The following is a 24,610-nucleotide window of genomic DNA, read 5'->3' as shown; positions in this document are numbered from 1 at the left end:
CTAAGACTCCACATAAATTGTTTTAGGAAAAGTCTCTGATTTGTACTCACAGCCTGGTTCTGAATCTCCGCAGTATTGTTTAAACACAAAATGTTGGAATTTGACTCTCAGGAATAGGTAGTCACTCATCAACGGAACATCACCAGTCAGTGATGGGCATAAGAATCTGTAAGCTAAATATGATGTTAAAGTTTTTGAGAAGATTTGTAGCACGGGTTGTGGATGAGGTTGTAAACATGCTTACTGAACCTAGCAGGGTGACGAACGTTTGCAACCAAACCACCGTCTCGCCAAGCATGTCTACAACCTAAATGTGATGTTTTAGAGAATGCCGCTTAAACTGAGGACTGCTTGAAGTGGTTCTGAAAATAAATGTTTTAACAGCATAAAGTCGCCTCAGTTAAAATGCCTAAATGCACATAAGGTCTTAGGGCTGCAGTTTTGCCATTCTGTAATGTACATACCTTTGCCTGAGGCAGGAGCTACAGAAGCTGCTTATCCAAATCCATGTGAACAGCTAATCTACTCCAGAGAGCTATTTTGAGCTCTTTAAAAGCATAGGCCATATACTGTTTCTGCTCAAGGTACAGTGTGTTCAGATGCCGTATTAACTCACCTCTCCAAGTCTACATCTCTCTGTCCTACCATCCTTGTTGTAATGGCCTTTTGAAGTTTGTCGTTTTGCTTGCTTATCCTGAGTATTTGCATCAGTGAATAGCCATTAGATGGAGCATAAAATATATTTTGAAAATGTCAGGTGATAATGTATGATAACAAGGTGTAGATCTGGATGAGCACAGCAGGCCAAGCAGCATCCGAGGAGCAGGAAAGCTGATGTTTCGGGCCTCGACCCTTCTGTTCTCACTGGGAGCCATTTTTTGAGGTTTGTTTTTAAGAGATAATGTTATAACACAGACCGAAATGTATCACATTCATCGTTCATTAATTAGTGAAATAACTACCTAGTTAATAAAATATGTATCTGAACATGGAACGTAGCATGGTCCACAACAAATATTATTGGACTTGAAAGGTAAACTCTGTCTTTCTTTATTCATGGATGCTGCCAGACCTGCTGAGTTTCTCCAGCACTTCTTTTTATTGCGGCACTTTAGCTGCTTGTTTTCAAATGGGTAGGGTGTTTTGATGTGGAGTTGTTGAATCATTATCTTTATGTAAGTGTTTACGTTAAGCTGTACAATAATATAACTTAAATACCTAATTATTATCTCCTCACAGTTGCGCCGAATGCAGGAGATGATTGCTCAGATGCAGGCACAAATGCGAATGAAGCCTGCAGATAATGGAGATGGACACTGAGTGATAAACCTGTTCTGATTCTGTTTACAGGTAAGAGTTGTCATTAATCTTAGCTCAATCCTGACTCTGGAGTTGAAATTTCATCAGAATTATGCAGTTAGATGTCAGGGTTTCATTTCAGTCATCTCTCACTCACCTGAATGCAACTTCTGAGTGTCCATTCAGTGAAACTATTTTCTCATGAAACTAGCTCTTAGGTCTCTACATGACTGAATTATCATTCTTTAACCCATCTGTCAGAATTTCATAAGCGCAGATATGTTTTATTTGTGCCCACTCTAGCTCTAATCTGTTTCTCTAAGTATCCTCAAAATGTCTTGATGGAAATGCAAAAGGTGTGGAATGTCCACTGAGAATTTTCTGATTTCTCAACTCCAACAGGAAATGACTGGAACTCTCCAGAGATGGACATAAATGGTCATCTTTAGCTATCAGGCCAATTCTTTTGGGATTGGGAATTTCAGAACCATAAGGGATCATTAAGGACCGTATCAATTTCTATATTGTGAAAAGACTGTTGCTATCAAAGGGTTAATGTGGAGTGTTTTTTCAACCGGAACAAAAAAACACAATTGTGGAACACTTTGTCCCATTGTTGGCTAAATGAAGTCTGATTGCAAAGTGCAATCAAAGAAGCAACAGCTGGAAAGCTGTTGCAAGAAATGATTTATTTTTTTCATAAATGTTTAGGATTGTGTAGTTCTACCGCAGAGTTTCTAATTTGGGACAGGAATGTATGTGAAAATATGAGACTTGGGAGAAAATGGGGGAACTCTGTCAGCTGCATTTTAAACAATACCCCAAAGAATCCTCCCACCGCTTCTGTTTAATTGCTTCCACCTCGGCATGTTTTTCATGCTATCCAATCAGACTGTTGTGTGGTTCTGTGGAATTTGAACCATGGGGCTGGCCAGAGGTCACATGGACCCACAGATATGTCTGATTCTTTTTTTTCATTGAAATTTTTTTGATGCAGGTTGGGGGCATGATGTTTTACATTTCAAAATGCACCAAATTACAAATTCTTCATGGTTGTATCTCTGAACAGCTTACTTGTGGTGTGGGTGATTTGTTATTTTATCTGCAGATAAATGACTATAAACTTTTGACTGACAGTCCTCACCAACTTATCTGTGTTGTTTTTCTTCGGATAAAAACTGCTGCAGTTTTCCCGTTATTCTCAGCTTTGGAATTGAAATTCCTGTAATCTTAGTCTTTTTTGGAACTGATTAAATCATGTGACACAGGAACCCATTCAGCTCACCATGTCTTTGATAGAGCTCCAATTAGACCTTAAGACTAGGAGTAGACTGTTTGGCCATTCAGTAGAATCATAGCTGATCTGATTGGTAACTGTCCCCTGCGCTTTCACACTAGCCCTGATAATTTTTTTGTTCATTTTTACATTATATTTCCAATTCTCTTTTGCTACTGAATCTGTTCCTGACAAGCTTTCAGATACAATGCTGCATTCCAGATTGTAATCATTTTCTGTGTAAATTTTCAAATCTTCACTTTCATAGAGTCAGAGTTATACAGCATGGAAACAGACCTTTGGTCCCACTCGTGCATGCCAGCCAGATATTCTAAATTAATCTAGTCCTGTTTGCAGCATTTGGTCCCTATCTCCCTCAACCCTTTCTCTTTACATAGCCATCCAGATGCCTTGTTCTTTCACCAGTTAGCCAAACGTGTGTCCTCTGGTTACCAACCTCGTATAAACGAAAATAATTTCTCGCTGACAGCTGTAATCACGCTCCTTTGAATTCTAAATGCCTCTATTAAAATGTTCGCTTTACATTCTCTGCCATGATGAGGCTAATTCTGGTCTTTCCATGTAAAAGAAATCTCTCACATCCTAGTTACAATTCTGGGAAATCTCCCTACACCTTGCCCATGTCCTTTGCAGAGTATTTTTTTCTTTCACTTTGACTGGACTCAATAAGCAGCCGATCCACTTTGTTGATTTGCTGACCAATAGCCTGGAAGGAAGCCATCGTAGAATAAAAGTTAGAGATACGCAGGCTGGCGACTAAGGTGAATAATAGTGGAGTATAGCCATACAAATATGGTGACTACAAGAACAGGCCAGAGACTAGGAATTCTGCAGGTTGGATGAGTGCAGCTCCAGTAACATTCAAACTTGACTCTATCCAGGACAAAGCAGCTGACATGTTTGGCACCCCATTCACCAATATCGACTCTTCGCTTTGGACAACCATGGCAACAGTGGGTACCATCTTAAAAAATGTATGCAATAATTCATCGAGGTGTTTGGTGTGCTTGTCTTTACTGGTCAATGCATTGAGTATAGGAGTTGAAAGATCATGTTATGGCTGTACAAGACATAGGTTAGGTCACTTGTGGAATACTACATTCAGCTCCGGTCTCCCTATTGTCGGAAGGATGTTGTGCAACTTGAAAGGGTTCAGAAAAGATGTACAAGGATATTGCCAGGTTTGGAGGGTTTGAGCTATAGGGAGAGGCTGAGGCTGCTTTCCCTGGAGGTGGGGTTTGAGTGGTAACCTTTTTTAGAGGTTTATAAAATCATGAGGGGCATAGATAGGGTAAATGGACAAGGTCTTTTCCCTGGGATGGAGGAGTCCAAAACCAGAAGAGTGTAGGTTTAAGGTGAGAGGGGCAAGATTTAAAAGGGACGTGTGGGGCAATTTTTTCATGCAGAGGGTGGTGCGTGCAGAGAATGAACTGCCAGAGGAAATGGTGGAGGGAGGTACACTTACAACGTTTAAAAGGCATCTGGATGGGTATTGAATAGGAAGGGTTTGGAGGGACAGGGCTAAAAGCTGGCAAATAATTTAGGATGCCTGGCCAGCAAAGACGAGTTGGGCCAAAGGTCTGTGTCCGTGCTGTGTGACTCTTTGACTCTAAGCGGCCTTGAGAGCACATTCCAAACCCACCACCACCTGCAAGTTCCCGTCCAAGCCACTCACCTTCCTGACTTGGAACAATATCACCATTCCTTTAGAGTTACTAGGTCAAAATCCTGGAGCTCTCTCCCTAACAGCACTGTTGGTCTACTTACACCATGTGGATGGCAGCGGTTCAACGAGGCTGTCCATCATCACCTTCTCCAGGATATTTGGGAATGGGAAATAAATGCTGGCATTACCAGAGGTGCCTATATCCCATGAATGATTTTTTTAGAAAATCCTTGTGACTGAAGGGTTTTTTTTATATTTTAATTCAAAGAATTTTTATTGAACTCAAAATATACTTTGTGTCTTACTTCAAACAGCACAGTAGATTTCCATTCTTTTGTTCTTTAGTAAATAAATCCAGTTACTCATTGCCCTGCTCCTGGCTCATAGCCCTTCAATTTTATAACTTTCCAAATGTACATCCTATTCCATTTCAAAAGCTGCTATTGAATCTGTTGATACTGTCCTTTGAGGGAAGACATTTGAGGTCAACATGCTACCTTTGGAAAAACATTCTCTTCTTTGCAAAAAACAAAGGTTTGGAGTTCATTCAGGCCATAATCCAAATCTTCCAAGGATACCTTAATCAACAATCCCAAAGTGGGAATCATTCCTCTAAACTAATGCATTTTCTAGTTCATGGACCCTGGAGTCTTGGCAGGAGGCAATATGAAACTAAAACCTCAGTGGTTCAGCCTCTAGTCTGTGCTGAAGTTGCAGATATCAGTCAGGGATAATTCATCCTCTTGCTGTAGTGATGCCATATAAAACAATCTAGACGAATCTGAGATCCACTTTGCAGCATTACCTCTTAAAAATGTATTGAACCCCTAGGAGCAGGTTCCACTCCTGCTTCCTCTGGATATCCTCAAAACAAGTAAAAGACAAGATTGAACATGGAGTTCTGACCTAAAACTTGATTGCTGAATGCACTTTTCAGTGTGGGACTGAAATATGGAAGTGTGAACCTCTGTGGCCGTTTTAAGTCAGTTGACCTCTGTCAGACCAATGGTAAGGGCATTACATATTTGCAACAGGAAATAGATTGGCATAGAACCATCTTTACGATTGCAGACTCCTGAATAAAAGGTGATGATAGGATCACCCTGACTTACAATGCTCACTGTAGAAGAAGAGCATTAATGGCATGCCCTGCCATGATGAGGATAATTCTGGTCTTTCCACGTAAAAGGAATCTCTCACATCCTAGTTACAATTCTGGGAAATCTCCCTACACCCTGCCAATGCCCTTTGCAGAGTATTTTTGCAGATACTCCAAGGAATGGTCAGGGAGGACAGATTGAACTATAGACTGATGTGATCTTCAGGAGTGGAAAACAGAGATTTTAAATAATAAAACATGGAATAGTGTTGCCTAGAAATGAGAATCTGAGCAGGATGCAGCAAAATGAAGATGGGTGTGCATACTTTGCAGGAGTGTTTTTGGCATTTTGTGACATCTGATTCTGACAATCATTGAATAATACAGTATAAAAGGAGGCCTCTCAGCCCATCATATCTGTGCTGAGCATTCCCCCCCCTTCCCCACTGACCTGCGTGTTCTTTTTTCCCATTTTAGCCAATTATCCAATTCCTTTTTGAATGCCAAGCCTGGTTCTGTTCCCTAGCATCTTAAAGCTATGGCCTTCAGATATTGCCCTTTGCTATTGGAAGCAGTTTCTTCGGATTCATTACTTAAATCCCTTCACACTTTTGAATACTGCTTTCAAAGCTCTTCTTAACCTTCTCTGCAGTGAAGAGTTGCAGCTCCTCCAGTTTCACTGCCATCCTATCTGTGGAACTATTTCAGCAAATCCTGTCTTCATATCCCTTAAGATTTTGATATTCTTTCTAAAGTGCAGTGCCTAGCCGAGCCCCATGACTGATGAAAACATTTGAGAATTTTGTCCCCCTTGTTGACACTAGTTAATTGTTCAGTGACATTTTGACGTAAGATTAAAACCGCTGACACCATAATAAACCTTCCAGCATTTGTTTGTTCAGATTATAAAAGATTACTTTAACCAAATGTAATTGTTTTAATATATCAGTTGAGGTAGAGGATTGTATATGGTACATGCAGTGTATGTAAATGTACTACAGTAAGGCTGCTGGCTGTCAGTAATACCATTGTATTATTTTCTGTAGGGAGGTGCCATGGTTGCAAACACTCTTGATGTCCCTCGGATTCAATGCTGACTGTGTGAGTTTATGGCAAAACAGAAGAGGAAACGATCTTCACAATCCTTGCATGGAATTTCTGTATCGCTCTTTTGTAATCACATATATTTTCTACCTTGCCTATTTGTATTGATGTTATTTGATTACAATGGGAATCTTTCTATGGTTTTTATATCATTTGTAAACCTTCATATATAATTGCTCAGCATGCTGAAGCTTTCACAGCCATATAATCCCTTTCTTCCAACTGGCAGATTTTGGTCTGTTTCACTGAGTGTCTGTCAACGTCACGCAAATAACCATCACTGGGGTGAAACTCTAGCTTATGGTATAGCCCAATGGAATCCCTGAAATAAAATAATCTTTGAGCATTGGGTTAAATTCAAGAAAAACAGCCTGTATACCACCCTGTCTTTAATTGCCACTAAAGTTAAAAATACACTGCTGATAAAACTCCAAAATGCCAACTGAATTAATGACCATGATCATTATCCTTTTCAGCAAACTGGCACAGTTGCTTTGTGTCACAAGTAACATTCCTGCTGACAAGTTTACTGCTAAGCAAAGATAGTTAATGGTGGTAATTCCCTTCCCCATCATTACTTTTTTAGACCTTGATGAAGAGCCAAAGTAAACCAGTAGTTACCTATTTACTTGCCAAGCTGAAACTGATGCAGCTTCAATGCTAAATTTATGATCTGTTGTCAGTGTAAACTATTGACAGATTATTTTACATCAGGTTAATGCCTCCAAATCTGTAGACCAGCAAAGCTGCTTTTGTAAAATTCAGTGGGCTGCAATTTGAAAGTGTGTAGTGAAACCTCATAATTTGGTAAATTCCAAGAATGAAATTCAGGCATGTCACAGATTCCCTTAAAATGCTGGTTTACTGAAACATGCAGGTCTAGCTGTGCTGAGAGGTTATTGACAATCCATACATGTATTAAATATGCATCTTCAGTCATTCCCTTCCACAATTTTGGTATCTTAAGGCTTGTCTTTTTTTTAGGAACAAGCACCTTTCACAAACCTTTTGGTTCAGGTGATGGAAATCTTGCTCAGAAGTCAGGAGGTTGAGAGTTCAAGTCGCAACACTCCAAGACTTGAGCCTTTAATCTATTGCTGATGCACTTAATAATATTGAGGGAAGGCTGCATTATTGAAGATGCCACTGTTTGGAATAGATTTTGCTCTTTAGTGGCTCAGGTGAGCAGGCATATTCCATTGCAAGAACAAGATATTCTCCTAGTGTCCTGCCAATGGTTTTCTGTTGATTAACACTAGCAGTAACGTATTACCTGTTTATTTACCTCTCTCCTGTTTGTAGCACCTTGTATTATGCAAAGTGGCTACTATGTTTGTTTACCTAGCAGCTACTGCACTTCAAACTAATTAATTGTTTAGGAAGCACGTTCAGATTTGTAATTGTCCCAGGTATTACATAAATGTAAATCTTTTTTGAGCGTATCCTAAGCCAAACTGCTTGCTTTATTAAAATTGGTGCAGAGTATTCCAGAATTTCTTTATCAGTTTTTGAGAATAACATGGTACACAGTTTATTCCTTCCACAAAAACCAATACAATTCATTCACTTTGGCATTTAAATCAATAAATGATACGATTGGTAAATTCTGCTTTAAAAAAAACATTTAGATGCGCTCTGAATCTGCAGCTCCGTTGATTTTGTTTTTGCACAATAATACCTCTGATATGAAATTGTATATGTGGACACGCATGAAATGTTCTGCATTTTTAAAGTACAAGATAATTAAGTTTTACACCTGTATTTCCACCGCTACTTTAATTTCAGTTGGAACGGTTAAAGCAAGTTCACTGCTGCTTTTCAGCTAACAAAACTGTTCGAGTGGAGCTGTAGATAGTATGACATTATTGTCAAAGAATGATCATTAACTTGATTAATACCTCATGCTGTGTGCACCTTTTAATGCAGTTATTATTTGGTGACAGCATTTATAGCACAAGTTGTTTTAAGTGGATGAGTTTAACATTAAGGATCTTTTCAGCAGTCTAGCTGCTGCATATAGAGAGGAACTGGGTGTTTCATGCCTATTTCCTGAGCCAGCTATTATATGTCTTAGTTTTGAAAATGAAGGAGCTTCAGAAACACTAAATGACTGGTTAGTTTTTCAAGGACCAGTTGACCAAAGGGCACCACTGCCTCAGTTCTTTGCAGGTGGGAAAACTCCTGACCTACAAACATCCTGAGTATGGTAAGATGCATTGTGTTGGCAAGAAAGTTGGTGCTGCAAGTAACCATGGCTTTGGCATATGTTTAGTTGCTATGTTGATGGTGTATGAGTTGTGTATACTACATAAGGAGTTGCATGCCATTTGTGCTAGGAGGGAAAATTTTGGATGCTTATTTAAGTGTTAAATCATATTGTTTTTGTAGGCACGGTTATGTTCACTAATTGCCTTATGATTGACGGTTATTTTACTTTCTTTTGGTCGGGAAATGGGATTGATTTTGTTTGGCTTAATGCCAATAATCTGCCTGTAGGAGCTTTTGTCTGTAATTTCAAACATATTCACAAAAAATGCTTTTATCTTTATACACTGTTTGTTTTTGTATTAAGTAGTCAATAATAAACTGTACAGGACAGAACCAACTGAGTCTTTGATCATTTTCTTACATTTAACCTGCATTTTTGTTGAAGCTTCCATCAGCTAAGAGATCCAGGACTTTGCTACTCACTGGCTCTTCGATAGATGCCAGGTGACTAGAAAGGACAAAACTGCCTACAGATGTTTTTGTTCCTTTGTTTTTGTGAAGCAGGACATTTAATAATAGCCGTAGGCAGAGAAGGCTTATTAATAACGTCTGTGATATTAAGGCCTCAGATCTCTCCAAAAAAAAAGGTAATGAAGGATGTCTCCATATATATTTTATTCACTACTAGGCTTGGTTGCCAGAGTAATCATTAAGATGTGTTGATACAAACTGAGTGAGTGAGATATATGTGCTCCAGTATAACAAGATTCTGTGTAATGGATTGAAATATGGTTCCTTGTTTGCAGACTCTGCCCAGATAGTTACTCAATGATTTATTAAAGGAAGTTGTGTTGATATTTCCTCAATGGTCTTTGGGAGGTTAGCCAAAGTGAAGCTGAGGAAATCGCTTCCACTTAGCTCTTAGAAGCAGTCAGTTGGCTGTGCAGTGGATGTGTAAACAATGATTCAGTAACAATAGAATTTCAAACCATCAAATTACAGGAGATTTTTGCTGGTACAGCGTCTTGTCAAATCAATTTCAAATGAGAGGGAAGTTTGACTCAGTCCAATTGCACAGTTCTAATTATTTTCTTCTTGTGGGCACATCTAAGCAGCTGCTTAGTTTGACAACCACTATTTTGAGATATCTGAACTGCATCTCATCTGACAAAGGCAGTCTGGTCTTAGATGCTTTTAAAATTGCTTTGTGCTGAATAGTCACAAATATAAAGGCTACTTATGTACTCAGTAGAAGGAAGGAAAAGATTAGAGGATAAGTTATTCGGAAGCTTGAGGCTGTTTGCAAAATGAGGTTGAGCAAGCCCTTGGAGCAGGTTGCCAGTCAGGAACTAAAAGAGAGAACGCTAACAGTTTAAATAGGAAATGTGGGGTGTTATCAAGGGAGAGAATAGGGAAATATTAATGTGAAGCCTTTGTGTTTCTCTGTCAAATTTTGAACGGCACAAAAATTCCAGTTAAAGTTGTGTGCTCTGGAGCCATGTCTGCTCCCTCTTAACCTAATGTGCAAATTTATGCCATGTTTGCTTAAATATCAGTTAGGCTGTGTAGCCCTGAAGGGGAACGCATAAACATCAGTTGAAATATACATTCTGTTTTCAATCCTTTATTTCATAAAACAATGCTCTCTCTGCACCAAAAAATAGAAATTGCTGGTGAAACTCAGCAGGTCTGGTGGCATGTGTGCAGAGAAAGCAGAGTTAACATATCAATGCAGTGACCCATCTTCAGAATGTTGTTTTCTGAATTTGATACAGCTGCCCCCATCCAGGCAATTAGAAGATATTCCATCAGTCTCCTGACTCGTACCTGACATTTGGTAGACGTTTTGTGAAGTGAGGATTGGTCACTTGTTGCAGAATATCAGAACTCTAATTCACTGTGTCACTGGCAACCACACTGTGTGATTCAGCAATTGCAACATGCCTTGTCATTGAGTGCATTGGACTTAGTTTGAGTACTACCACAGGCAGCTCATTAGTGTTATAAAAATGTTACTTATGCATGGATTTCATGTCACTGACAGTTACGATATTCAACACTGATATAAATTAATATGAATATTTGAAACATGTTTGTTAAAAGCATAATTTAGTTTTTTTAAATAATGGTAACATGGCAATTTGCATTTTTTTTATCAGGAGCAGCGGTATTATGATTATGTTCCTGGGCTCTTTAAATCTTTTGGACTCGTGATTTGTTGTCACAAATTCAATCCCACCATGGTACCTGGAGAGTTTAACTTCAGTTAATTATATAAGACTGAAATAAAAAGCTAGCATTGGTAATGATAACGTTGACTTATTATTGTAAAAATCCACCCTAATTCATCAAAATCCTTTCAGGGATATATCTGCCATCCTTGCACAAACTTGCCTGTATATATGTTGCTCACAAAGACCGGACTATTAGCTGCCTTCAGATTGCCTAGTGTGACACTCAGTTGTCAAAGGGTATCCACCACCTTCCTGGGGGGAAATTCAGGGCATTAACTTCAAAGTCAAGACCAGTAACATGAGAAACTCCTGCACAGTCAGTAGCTGGGATCAAAACAGCATGCGGTGTAAGTGGAGTCCAAGATGATTTTCAAAAGCCAATCAAATAAGCACATAAAGAAATTTCCATGGCTATGGTGTGAGGCGTGGGGAGAAGGTAGCGGACTAGCGGAGCTGCTCTTGCACTGACCTGGCATGGACATGAATGATTGAATGGCCTCCCCTTGTGAGCTATAATTGATTTAGGATTTGCCACTGATACCCATGTCCTGTGAATGAGGAATAAATCTGAAAGCACTTGTTGGAAGTGGAGATCATGTTTACGTTTATGGATAATTTAAATGGGTGGGGGAAATGTAGGATCTAGGATATAGGATAGGTGCATGTGATTAAACTACTGCACACAACAAGGATAAAGGATTTGGCATAGGTCTGTTAGAGTTTCTGATCTTCCCAAAACTAGATCAGGATTCTAATCTCTGAACAGAAATGAATAATGAATAGGCTATTCTAGTTTTTCACATGTGCATTAAACCTTGAAATCTTAAATGGTTGCACACTTCATTTATCTGTAGAGTTTTGCAAACTATTATTTACTCATTTATTAACTGCTTTTTCTGACTTATTGTTAATCTATACAAAATAAGCATTAATCATGACTGAATTCAAGATTGATACACTTTAAAGATGGTACTTAGTGATTAACAGCTATTGTCGACAACTGTGATGTTCTTATTTAATTGCATAGATAACATTGCACTAAGATTAGTGTGTGTCCCTAGTTACCCTTCAGAAGGTGATGGTGAGCTTCTGCAGTCCACATACTGTAGGTTTACTCTCAGTGCCCATTGAGAGGGAATTATAGGATTTTGACCATGAAGGAATGGCGATACATTTGGTGAAAAAGTACTATTAAACAGTTTAACCCATTGAACGGATGGAGATTCTGAAAAGATTTGCTTAAAAAAATGGCTTATATAATTTACAAGATAAAGCTCAATACATGCCCAAGATTTCTTTGAACTTTCACAAAATATTATGAAATTAAAACACCAGAAAAAGATCTCTCTCTCAGATCTTTGTTCTGATGGATCAAAGAAAGAAAAATGACTATTATCAAAATATTAAAGTCATGGCTTTTTAAGGGCTAATTCCATTTTATTGCTCTTTCATGCATTATTAGTGGATTTATTAAATTATTTTCTCAGAAGGTTGTAATTGCTGGCCAAATGGGATTTATCTTCAAAAACTATGACTTTAAAAATAAACCTCACACTGGTACAGGCATGTGGATATATGGGATACGGGCAAAGGGAATTTGGGGTATGTACATTGTGGGTGTGTATGGCGTGGGGCAGTGGGCATTTGTGAGGTATGGGCATTGGAAGTTTACAGGAAATGGGCATTGATGACATGGGGAACCAGTGGGATATGAGCACAAGGGTGTAAGGCGTACTGGCAGAGATAATCTGCAAGATATACTCAGGTGAATCAGCCAGATATGAATAGGTGGGATAGGATTTGGGAATAGCTATCTGTAGTTTGTGAAAATTAGAGAACAGGGATCATGAATCTCTTCAGTATATTGGGCAAGGGTGGGCGGGGTTCTTTGGGGCACTGGAAATAAGGAATGTGGTTATTTACAGTGAGGACAAAGGCTAAGGTGTTAAATCACTATGTTGGCAAGAGAATAATAAAAGGATGTGCAGTCAAGAGTGAGGCATGGAAAATAAAGTGCCGGTGACCTGTGGGTCACTGGGCAAATAATATCTAATTAGCCTTTCACATGGGATATCGTGACTAACGATAAAGTTGATTGTCTACTGGTTTTGTATGGAATTATGTTCTGTTGCTTGTGATGTTATAGGGACATAGTAATGATTTTGTTGTTCGTCCACTGGAAAAGCAATGTTAATTCTTCATAGGATGATAGAGACTAGAGATTTACTTTTAATGACAAAACTAGAGGGCATAGGTTTAAGGTGAGGGGGCAACTTTTCATGCAGACTTTACAAGGTGATCAGAGGATTAGATAGGGTGGACAGTGAAAGTCTTTTTCCGAGGATGATGACGTCAGCTTGTACAAGGAGGGCATAGCTACAAATTGAGGGGTGATAGATTTAAGACAGATGTCAGAGGCAGGTTCTTTACTCAGAGAGTGATAAAGGTGTGGCCAATGTAGTTAACTCAGCCACATTAGGGGCATTTAAACAGTCGTTGGATAAGCATATGGATGACGAAGGGATAGTGTAAGGGGATGGGTTTAGATTAGTTCACAGGTCGGCACAACATCGAGGGCCAAAGGGCCTGTTCTGCGCTGTATTATTCTTTGTTCTATGTTGGTGCAAAAAGACCATTTCTTCTCCTTTCAAAGGGAGGGGGAGAAGGCTTCTTAGGTGACTCTGGTTATTTTTGTCACATCTGACATTTCAATATTTTACTCACTTACAAAGTTGTCTGGCAAGTGTCCCAGTTTTCTAAAGAAATCCAGTCCGTGACTTTGCATACTTTTGTCACCAGGGGAATTGCAATTGCTTCACTGGCGAAGTTCTGTTTTTGAGAAGGATAGCATAGTTGAAACAGCTTGTGCTCTCAGTTCTTCAAGAGAAGTCCATGTAATAACTTAGTAAGATTCTGTTCATCAGCCAGAGTTCTGTGGGAAGTTTTATTTTTATCAATGACATCGCCAGAGCTCGAACCAGTCATATTCATGTTGTCCAATGTACACCAACAAAATAACCTGTTTAGTGGTGAAAAACAGCTCAATTTATTTTCCAAATGATACAGTTGTCTTGTTCATCTCTTGCTCAGTTCAGACTCCTGTTTTAAAAAAATGAACCAAGGTAATTGAACTTTCGCAATTTGATTGCGAACTGAAGGAGGCGGTTGGGTGGGAGGAGCTGGAAAGGGAAAAAAATGGTTTTGAACCATTCAACAGGGGAACTATTAGCTAACTTTTTCATTGGAAAGTCTGAACTCAGAGGTAATGAGTATAAAACCATAGAGCTATACAGCACAGAAACAGACCCTTCGGCCCACCTTGTCCATGCCAACCAGGTTTCCGAAACTGAACTACTTGCAAATAAATGTGGAGTCTCTAATATAATGCTGCAGAGGTTCAGGAGACACGATATAGAGGGGAAGAATGTAATGAGTGCTGTTGCGCTGAATGTTTAAATTGGATAATTTAATCTGAGCAGTTTGCTTTTATAAATATTTTCATTTATGTGTTATCAGATTTTAAAGAATCTCACATACAGTGAATTACTTAAGATGCAGTTATTGTGTTAGAGGTGAATGTATATAACTGTAACCTTACCAGCTCATGGAAGGTTGAGATTACAGTGATGACTTTTTCAGTTTAAAAATGTGCATCAGGCTTTTTTTTTAAAAAAAAGCAGGCTTCCGATGCTAACAGGACTGTTACCTTCAAACACTAGTGTCGAGGAAATTAATGTTTTTTTAAGACTTTGTTTAATGCTGCAGTGATGATGATTGAGGATACAGATGAATTCACCCACTCTGCTTCTGTACGAGTCCAAAGACCCCGTACATCAACACAAGTACAGAAAGTAATGTGAGTGTATTGTCTAATAAAGGAGATAGTGAGAATTTTTTTAAAAAGGCCCTAAAACTCAAAAGGCAGACCCAGAGAAATTCTCAACTCGACCTCTGAAGGCAAAATTATTTTAACCAGGCCCACATCCTGAAATGACAATAAAATGTGAGGCTGGATGAACACAGCGGGCCCGGCAGCATCTCAGGAGCACAAAAGCTGACGTTTCGGGCCTAGACCCTTCATCAGAGAGGGGGATGGGGAGAGGGTTCTGGAATAAATATGATGAAGGGTCTAGGCCCGAAACGTCAGCTTTTGTGCTCCTGAGATGCTGCTTGGCCTGCTGTGTTCATCCAGCTCCACACTTTGTTATCTTGGATTCTCCAGCATCTGCAGTACCTATTACCACATCCTGAAATGGTTTGTCCACTTCAGCTGCTGGTGTCATTTCTTTGAGCTTTTCTCCCGTAACAAGAGATCAATGGAAAGCCCATAGAGAGCCGGGGCCCCGTGTGCAAACATTTTAAGCCCAATTACTACAAATTTCCATTTCTGTTCATCAACCATCTGGCCAATCTGTGTTGCTGGGGGCAATGTAATGACATCAGAGAAATACAAAGCAGCCTTTCTTACCAGCCTTCTCCAATCTTCCCTCTGCTTGAGCAATTGCCTTGCAATAAACAAAAAAAAACAGCCTGCGCAGTGAGTGTTTGCATGTTCCTGTGGGGCTAGTAAACAACATAACTGGGTTTGGGGCATAGGGCACCTGGTATGTGTGAGACATTCCCCGAAGGGGATTATCTCTTTGCTTGGAGTGAGAAGCTCGGCAAATAATCAGGCAAACGACACCAGAGTGGGATCTGCGTCAAAGACAAGAGGTCATTCCATTTACTGTGTGGGCAAAAAAAAACTACAAGAAGCACATACAGATGTCTCAGTTGAAGGCTCAGACATTGCTCTATTTTTATATTGGTGACCTGTTTCATTTCTGTTACCTGACTTTGTAAATTGCTGCTTCTCAGCAGGGACCAGCTGTTAGCAGCTCCTGCTGACTTTGATGCATTTATATCTGTAAACTGATTTAATATTCTTCTTGATTACTCCATGTCAGGGATTAATTTTGGAAGTAACATGATTTCATTTTAGATTTCAAGTCTTGTTGTACATAACAGCCTTAAATTGCTAAGTTGTACAATTGCTAAACACTGGGAAAATGGAATGCTCGTCTGCTAATTTGGTGCTGCTTTGAAGATAATTTAAGATCTTGATTTGCAAAGTGAACATCAGATGAGTTGTTTCTTGCAGGACCCACCACGAATGGAGGATGAGCCATATTTTGTTCTATTCCTGGTGGAATGAGCTGTTTCCTTTATGCTCGCGTGCTCTGCACTGTTCCTTTAAATGTTGGCTTTTTTGACTGTGACGTGTACTTTAACTTGTTGGAGATTTGAGTCACCGTTTTAATCAGTTTCTCTTCAGAATCATGCAAGAATTGAGCAGGTTTGAGTAAAACATGAACCACTGAAGATCTGAAACCAAAAACAGAAATTGCAGGAGAAGCTCAGCAGCTCTGGCAGCATGTGTGGAGAGACAAACAAGAGTTAAAATTTTGGCCCTTCAGAACTGATAGGAGCTAAGGAAAAGTGGTATTCCTGCTGACAGTGGGCAAATGCAGTGGTGCTGTGTGTGAGAGGATTGAGGGGGTAGGTGGAGATGTAGTCCAGAGAGAATCGAGCAGGTTTAAGCTCTCAACTGAAAGAAGCCTGAAATCTCAATCCAATTACCCCAGACACTAGAAATCAGATATAAAAGCAGAAATAAATTGTTTCAAACAGTGGGTCTGAAGGCAATGGTGGAGCATTAAACGTTCAGATTTATGTCCTTACAGTGGAGCCATTTAGAGCTATCGTGTTGAGTAGCATTTTTCTTTCACACAGGTAGTTGTGGTGAAGGAGCAGCCCACTGCAAAAGGGATTGGATGATGGGGTCATTGACTAATCAATTTCCATGCGTACCACCTCTATGAATGCTAAGACAGTAGCTTCAGAAGCAAGCAATGAGCTGTCATGGGTTTTCCATTCCTTCGTTCACTGCACATCCTTCTCATTTCAGTTCTCTGCTCGGTAACTGATGAATGATTGAGCCCCTCTTCATTCTTGCATCCCTTCTTGTTTTCAAAGCCTTCCTTGAAGTGGCTCTGGTCCCTTTATCACAATTCCCCCACCCCCAACCATTGCAACAGTGCCCTTTGTTTTCTATCATAAAATGCTTCAGTTTCTACATTTCACAGTCACCATCAGGATTCATGTTCAAACATGCTGGAATTTGATGTATCTTCTGAGATAACTGAGTTATCCCAAATTCATAGCCATATGTTAAGGCAGATAAAGATAAGAATGTAGCACAGGTGGGTTTCAAACATTACAAATAGCTAAGCAGAGAGCTGTAGGTGGATTATTTTTCAACATCAAGGAATGGATCAAATGTTGTCTTGGGCTCATTAGCCTCCCATGTCCACATTCCTGATATGCAGTCTGTGTTTGAAGATCCATAAAATGTCAACAGACAAGTAAAACTTGCCTAATCTTGTCCAGTGGTTGCCGAACCAACTTCTTTCAGTTACCACTAAAATGACCTGAATTGGCAACTGTTTCCGTCTCCACGGATGCTGTCAGACCAGCCGAGTCTTTCCAACAGCTTCGGTATTTATTTCTGACTACCCACATCTGTTGGGCTTTGCTTTTGTCATTAAGTGAAAAGATTTTGCACTAATTGAGAAGAAAATCTTCAGAATGGTTTAAAGTCAAGACCAGGGTTGATCAAATCTCCGACAAATGTTAGTTTTGCTTTGCTGCATGTTCCCCACTCATTCTAATAATTTTACTATGACGTGCAAAATATGAAGAGGGTATAAAAACTGTTCTGATGAAGTGTCATCTAGACTCAATGCTAGCTTGCTGTCTCTCCATGGATGCTGCCTGACCTCCTCAGATTTCCAGATTTCTTTTTGAATCGGTACAAGAACTGTTGGCATGAATTAAGAGAAGGAAGTGCAGTTTTTTTGCATGTATTTTGTGTGGATTTGGTTAACTCCTTGACTCTCGTGTTCTCAAGGAAATGTTGGAAAATATAGGGCAGGTATTTCAGTGCAATGGATGTGTGAAATATTGCATGTTAAATATAGTTGTTCTAATTCAGATTCCAGGATTTTGACTCAGCAACAGTGAAGAAATAGCGATAACACAGTGAGGAGCTGGAGGAACGCAGCATTCCAGACAACATCAGAGGAGCCGGAAAGTTGACGTTTTGGGTGGTGACCCTTCTTCAGATTTCTAAAGAAGGGTCCCCACCCAAAACGTCAACTTTCCTGTTTCTCTGCTGCCTGGCCTGCTGTGTTCCTCCAGCTCCAAAACAGTGTATTCTCTGACTCCAGCATCTGCAGTTCTTAATGTCTCTGAGTGCAGAAACAGTAATGTGTTTCCAAATCAGGCTGGTGAGTGGCTTGGAGGTGACTTTGCAGATTGTGGTGTTCCCATGTAGCTGCTGCCCCTGTCTTTCTAGATGGAAGGTCATAGGTTTGGAGGGTGCTGTCTAAGGATCTTTGAATTTCTGCAGTGCATCTTTGTAGATGGTACGCACTGCTGCTACTGAATGTCGGTGCTGGAGGGAGTGGATGTTTGTGGATGTGGTGTCCATCAAGTGACTGCTTTGTTGGAGCTGCACCCAACCAGGCAAATGGGCAGTATTCCACTGCACTTCTGACTTGTGCACTGTAGATGGTCAAGAGGTGAATTACTCGCTGCAGTATTCCTCGTCTCTGACCTGTGTTAGTAGCTATTGTGTTTGTGTTGAGTGCAATTGAGTTTCTGGTCAATGGTAACCCCTTAGGAAGTTGGTAGTGGGGGAATTCAGTGTGGTAGATCCATTGAACGTTAAATGTTGGTGGCTAGAATATCTCTTATTGGGGATGGTCATTGTCTAGCCCAAACCTGGCTGTTATCTAGATCTTGCATTTGAACGTGATCTGCTTCAGTATCTGAGGACTCAAATGGTACTGAACACTGTGTGTAATACCAGCGAACATCCTATTTCTGACCATATGATGAAGGGAACTTGCTTTTATAATCATTAATGAAGCAGCTGAAAATGGTTGGGCCTAGGACTCCACCCTGAGGAACTCCTGCAGGGATGTCCTGGAGCTGAGATGACTGATCTGCAGCAATCACAGCCACCTTCCTATGTACCAGATATGACTCCAACCAGGAGAGAGTTTGCTGCCTGATTCTCATTGCAGTTTTTGTAGGGCCCCTTGATGCCACACTCGATCAAATGCAGCCTTGATGTCAAGGACCATCTTATTGTGTCATAAGTTGTGCACTTTTCTTTTAAAAGATTATCAGTCTCTGTGAAGATTGTAATAGTGAACAAAATCTTATCCTGAGATGGTAGAACCTCAAGTTCTAAATTCTCCAGTCAGGGAAAATGTCCCCTTGCATTATTTAAAAACAAAATACCAAAAGCAAAAAGGAAAATGAATTTTGAAGAAGAGTCATATTGGACCCAAAATGGTATCTCTGTCCACAGATGCTGCTCAACCTGTTACTGCAGCAATTTCTATTTTAATCTAAGTTTTATTTTTTGTGTTTTGTCTTCATCACAGTTTACTCTTTGACACATTTTAATGGAGAAAAGCTATATGTGGAAATATTCCCTTTTGCCTACCAAGAACAGGATCCTGCATGTGAACAAATGCAGCTTGTATCACACGTAATGAATCATAGTGTTCCTGACTCGTAATCTTAAATTGGTTTCCTGCCGAATTTATAACACAATGAGGATTAATTAGTAACTGTCCTGTGGTGGCAGAATCACACCTACTCTCAGACACAATGTGTGTGCTTGCAAGCGCATGCAGATTGACCACAGTTGACATGCTGTCTTTGCAGAGAAAGGAAGGAAAATTTCACATGGTTTTCCAATTTTGAGACCGTAAGCCCTACAATTATAAAAGCAAATTACTACAGATGCTGGAATCTGAGCTAAAACAAAAAATGCTGGACATCACAATGGGTCAGGCAGCATCCATGGAAAGAAAGCAAGGTAATGTTTTGAGCCTAGATGACTCTCCAAGTCTAGAACGAGAGGTTCTACCTTTTCAGGATAAGATTTTGTTCACTATCACAATCTTCATAGAGTGTTGAGAAAGCAAGCTAATGTTTTGAGTCTGGATGACTTTTCATCGGAAAGTCATTTGGATTTGATGTTGGCTTGCTTTCTGTCCTTGGATGCTACGTGGCTCGCTGTGATCTCCAGTATTTTTTGTTTCCATTACAGTCATAGACAGAATCTATCCTGCTCATCCCTATCGTAATGCCTGATCAGTTCCTGCTATCTCAGAATCAACCTACCTGGTTTGAATTGAATCTGCTAACTAAGACAGTTGTCCTTGTTGCGTCTCCCTGCCTACCAGGGTCCAAGCTTTAAACTTTTCATACTGAATAAACTGTAACTCCTTTTCTAAAACTGGTGTTCTTGGGTCTCGGCCCTGATGAGGGCAAGACTAAAAGTTTAGATTTCATGTTTCCTCTTGACAATATGCAAGGAATTGAGATGGCACGATAAGAGGAGGTTAGAATAAGAACTGGGATTCCTGAGGAAGTGGTGGATGTGGGCACAATCACACTGTTTAAAGGACAAATGGATAAGTACGTGAGTAGAGGTTGAAAGGATATGGGCCAGGAGCAGACAGGTGGGACGATTCTAGTTTGGGATTGTTCAGCATGGACTGGTTTGACTGAAGGGCCTGTTTCCATGCTGTATAAGTCTACGACTAAACAAATTTTTGTACATTACAAATAATCTGTGCTGGAGCCCCAGGGAAATGCAGGAACAAAATAATAGGAAATCAAATGTTTTTGCCGTAGCTGTATTAGCCCCATCAAGAAAAATTAGTCACGTGGTGTTTCTCTTCGCTCTGTGCTTCTCAGTGGACTCGTCCTGTCAGCACTAGAAACATGGTCTTTGGTCGGTTATGGTCAATACAGCTTTTTGAGACAGTGACATCTTAGTAAGTCTGACTGAGCTCAACAAGCAAGACACAGTGCAATCGTTTTTTGAATTTTCTGTGATCTTTTAATAGTGACAGAGAATGAGCAGCCTATTTTTCCATCTGCTAAGGTTCTAATGCCTAGTTGAAAAGAGAAAAATACAAGGGGGATATAAAATGGACTGCTGACTTGCTGTCCGTTGTCTCCAATAACTGCAGAAGTTCTGTGCTAGTCAGTGAATCGTGATGATCAGCATGAGTGACAGTGATGTAATGACCTTTTTCAGTAAGTTAACTGCACCCAGTCCTGAATCTTTGTTTTTTTTAAATGATCCCCCAGGCAATTCAAACAATAATGTTAAAAGGGGTGATGCCAGATAAACAGCAAGCAAGTGATTGACCACTAAAGCATTGTAAAATTATCAAAAACTGTCAGTGGCTACGCTTCAAACAGTACTCAATAGGCTGTAAAGTGGTTTGAGATATCCATCCTCGTGTAAAGCACAAAATAAATCCAAGTTCTTCTGTCCAGAACTAAATCAGTGCATCAGTTGTGGAAACTGATTCATAAAATTCCTGTGCATATTTCACTTAAATTTTTCCTTAATTCCTGGGGTGCTGCTCAATTGGTAATGGATGGTGGGTGGGGCAGACAAAGTAATAATAAAACAGTGCAATTCCTCAATAATCAACTATAATTATCCCTGTCAAAAGTAATAATACTCATCAAAACTTCTAACTGTGGTTGGTGGATTGTTTGCTTCTTAAATCTGGATATAGCTTAGTCAGACATTATTCAAACTAATCGAGCTGATGGAAGTAATCTTGCACAAACTGCCTTGTTCATCTTTTATAACATTGATGGAACTGTTGTCCTAGTGGTCTTCAAGGTTTATGACTGGCTTATGGTCAGATAAGTTCTTAATGCTTAAGTTCAGTCTCCATGCTAATGTTATGGATGGATGTTTATTCTGTACTTTTTCTTCAGGTTTGCATTCCACGCAGTACTATCACTGAAGTCTTCTAACACATGCTGTCTCTTAAATTGAATGTTAATAGTCACTTTCATAAATTAATGTTATTGGAACAGAGTTCTGCATTTAGCGGCAAATTACTTATTCTTATAATGCGGTAGATGTTTAATTTCATGACCAGGTTAAAAAACTGGAGTTGCTCATTATAGAATCTGTCAAGTTTCTAGTTCCATCAGTTTGCAGCTTGCAGGTGACATGTTGAAAAATGAGCTCGATACCTCAATGTTCTCCTGTAGTCATCAGTACAGTTATCAAGAAATTGTGCAATTTGTAGGTGGTAAAATAATAAATGTAAAACAGTGTAATATGTAAGAAAGCCAAATATACAAAGGGGAAAAAGCAAGACACAGGAGCTAGAGTATGGCACTATAGAGATTAATGCACAGGAAATGCAGTGTTGATAGACTTAACAAAAATGTTAATGTTTCTCTAGAGACATGGAAGGGAGAAGCAGTTCCCAGCATCTCCACTTAGAATAATAAGAGCTGTCTCTCTCCGTTCTAGCTCTGTCTTTTCCCAAATTTAATAATGTACCTTAAAATAAAACATGAAGCCATAGCTCAGTGCTAAAGAGAAAGGGGTCAGCTGGTGAAGCTCAGCAAATCTCATCTACGCGGTCCCTTTTTATAATGATTATTTACAAATACTGAGTTTCTCTGAGACTCTCCAGGCCTGTACCACCATCTTTATCTCCAAGTATTTGACTATTTCAAACTGTTCCAATATTTTTACATTTTCATTTTTTTCTTTAAATATGCCTTTTCTCTAAGATTTGTTTCTCTTACTAAGTTGTAAGAGTAAGATGTTTTAATAAAGTCACAAGGATGGGAGGAGAAAAAATTACAGTAGTGAAGGCTGATGTTCTAAATGAAATTCTTAGATCAGAGGAGAGCAAGGTTTACCCTCAGATTTGGCTGTGTTAAACACAAAAAGGTTGCATATTGGCATAGGCCCTGAAATTTGTACAATTCCTCCAACATTAACATCTATCCTCTAAAGGATACAATGATTCATCCTTCCAAAGAAATATGCACTCTTCATTTCCTTGCTATTTATCTCATACGGATATTTTATATTATTCCTTTTGAATCTCCTGCGTCTTTCCATATTGGCATGATGAACCCAGTTGATGTAATTACCAGACAAGTCAGATCTCAGACAGAAATCTGCCTTGACTGATTATATTTTCTTGTTTTATTTTGGTTTTAATGAGGTGCTCTTTTGCTGAGTCACAAACATGCAATGTTGCAGATTTGGCTTTGTAAATAAAACAAAAGTTTGTGATGTAAAAGGAATGAAGGAAAAATAGAATAAACAAACAACTTGCATTAAACTTGTGACATAAAATGTCGAAACACATGGCAAACTACTATCCCATTAATCCTATCAACACTCCTTTACAGTACTCACACCAGAGAGAATTGCCTTCTCTATCACACCCACAGGGCTTCATTTAACTGTGCTTCAATTTATAGTCTTGAGAAACCTGCCAGCATTTTCTTTTTTAGTTTCAGAGATAGTTGGAACTGCAGATGCTGGAGAATCTGACATAACAAGGTGTAGAGCTGGATGAACACAGCAGCAAGCAACATCAGAGGAGCAGGAAGGCTGATGTTTCGGGCCGAGACCCTCCTTCAGAAATGGGGGAGGGCAAGGGGGTTCTGAAATAAATAGGGAGAGAGGAGGGAGGAGGATAGAAGATGGACAGAGGAGAAGATAGGTGGAGAGCAGACAGACAGACAGGTCAAAGAGGCTGGGATGGAGCCAGGAAAGGTGAGTGTAGGTAGGGAGGGGTCCCATTATCTCTGATACAACTTTAACCTCACTGCAAAGCCTCTTCCAGGGATGTCTAACCTGAAGAAGTTACCCTCCTCCCTCCAGACAAACCTCAGGGGATCTCGCTCTCTCCCATTGCAACTCCTCTCCACCTATCTTCTCCTCTATCCATCTTCGGTCTGCCTCCCCCTCTCTCCCTATTTATTTCGGAACCCTCCCCCCCTCCCCCCTTTTCTGATGAAGGGTCTAGGCACGAAACATCAGCTTTTGTGCTCCTGAGATGCTGCTGGGCCTGCTGTGATCATCCAGCTCCAAACTTTGTTATCTCGGATTCTCTAGCATCTGCAGTTCCCATTATCTCAGGTAGGGAGGGGATAGTTCAATCCAGGGAGGACTGACAGGTCAAGCGGGTGGGATGAGGCTAGTAGGTAGGAGATGGGGGTGGGGCTTGAGGTGGGAGGAGGGGATAAGTGGGAGGAAGGACAGGTTATGGAGGCGGGTACAAGCTGGGCTGGTTTTGGGATGCGGTGCAGGGAGGGGAGATTTTGAAGCTTGTGAAGTCCACATTGATACCATTGGGCTGCAGGGTTCCCAAGCGGAATATGATTTGCTGTTCCTGCAACTTTCGGGTGGCATCATTGTGGCACTGCAGGAGGCCCAGGATGGACATGTCATCTGAGGAATGGGTGGAGTTGAAATGGTTTGCGACTGGGAAATGGAGTTGTTTAGTACAAATCGAGCGTAGGTGTTCCACAAATCAGTCCCCAAGCGTCCGCTTGGTTTCCCTGATGTACAGGAGGACACGACGGGAACAGCGGATGCAGTATACCACATTGGCAGATGTGCAGGTGAACATCTGCTTGATGTGAAAAGTCTTCTTGGGGCCTGGGATGGGGGTGAGGGGGGAGGTGTGGGGACAGGTGTAGCACTTCCTACGGTTGCAGCGGAAAGTGCCGGGTGTGGTGGGGTTGGAGGGGAGTGTGGAGCGGACAAGGGAGTCACTGAGAGAGTG

General features: G+C 40.2%; 1 protein-coding gene across 3 annotated transcripts in view; it reads left to right on the top strand.

Moving 5' to 3' along the window:
• The window catches only part of zgc:63587 (uncharacterized protein LOC393431 homolog), a 134,248-nt gene extending 125,182 nt beyond the window's left edge, over nt 1-9,066 (top strand). For all 3 annotated transcript variants that reach the window (XM_048556193.1, XM_048556191.1, XM_048556192.2), the window contains 2 exons: nt 1,240-1,350; nt 6,408-9,066. In XM_048556193.1, the coding sequence (XP_048412150.1) occupies nt 1,240-1,320 (81 nt within the window). In that variant the 3' untranslated portion in view covers nt 1,321-1,350; nt 6,408-9,066. The remainder of the gene's footprint in view (nt 1-1,239; nt 1,351-6,407) is intronic.
• The last annotated feature ends 15,544 nt before the right edge of the window (nt 9,067-24,610 follow it).

Source organism: Stegostoma tigrinum, chromosome 26, assembly GCF_030684315.1.
Source record: "Stegostoma tigrinum isolate sSteTig4 chromosome 26, sSteTig4.hap1, whole genome shotgun sequence".
NCBI lineage: Eukaryota > Metazoa > Chordata > Chondrichthyes > Orectolobiformes > Stegostomatidae > Stegostoma > Stegostoma tigrinum.
The sequence above is the reverse complement of the archived record's forward strand: the minus strand, read 5'-3'. Positions and strand labels throughout refer to the sequence as shown.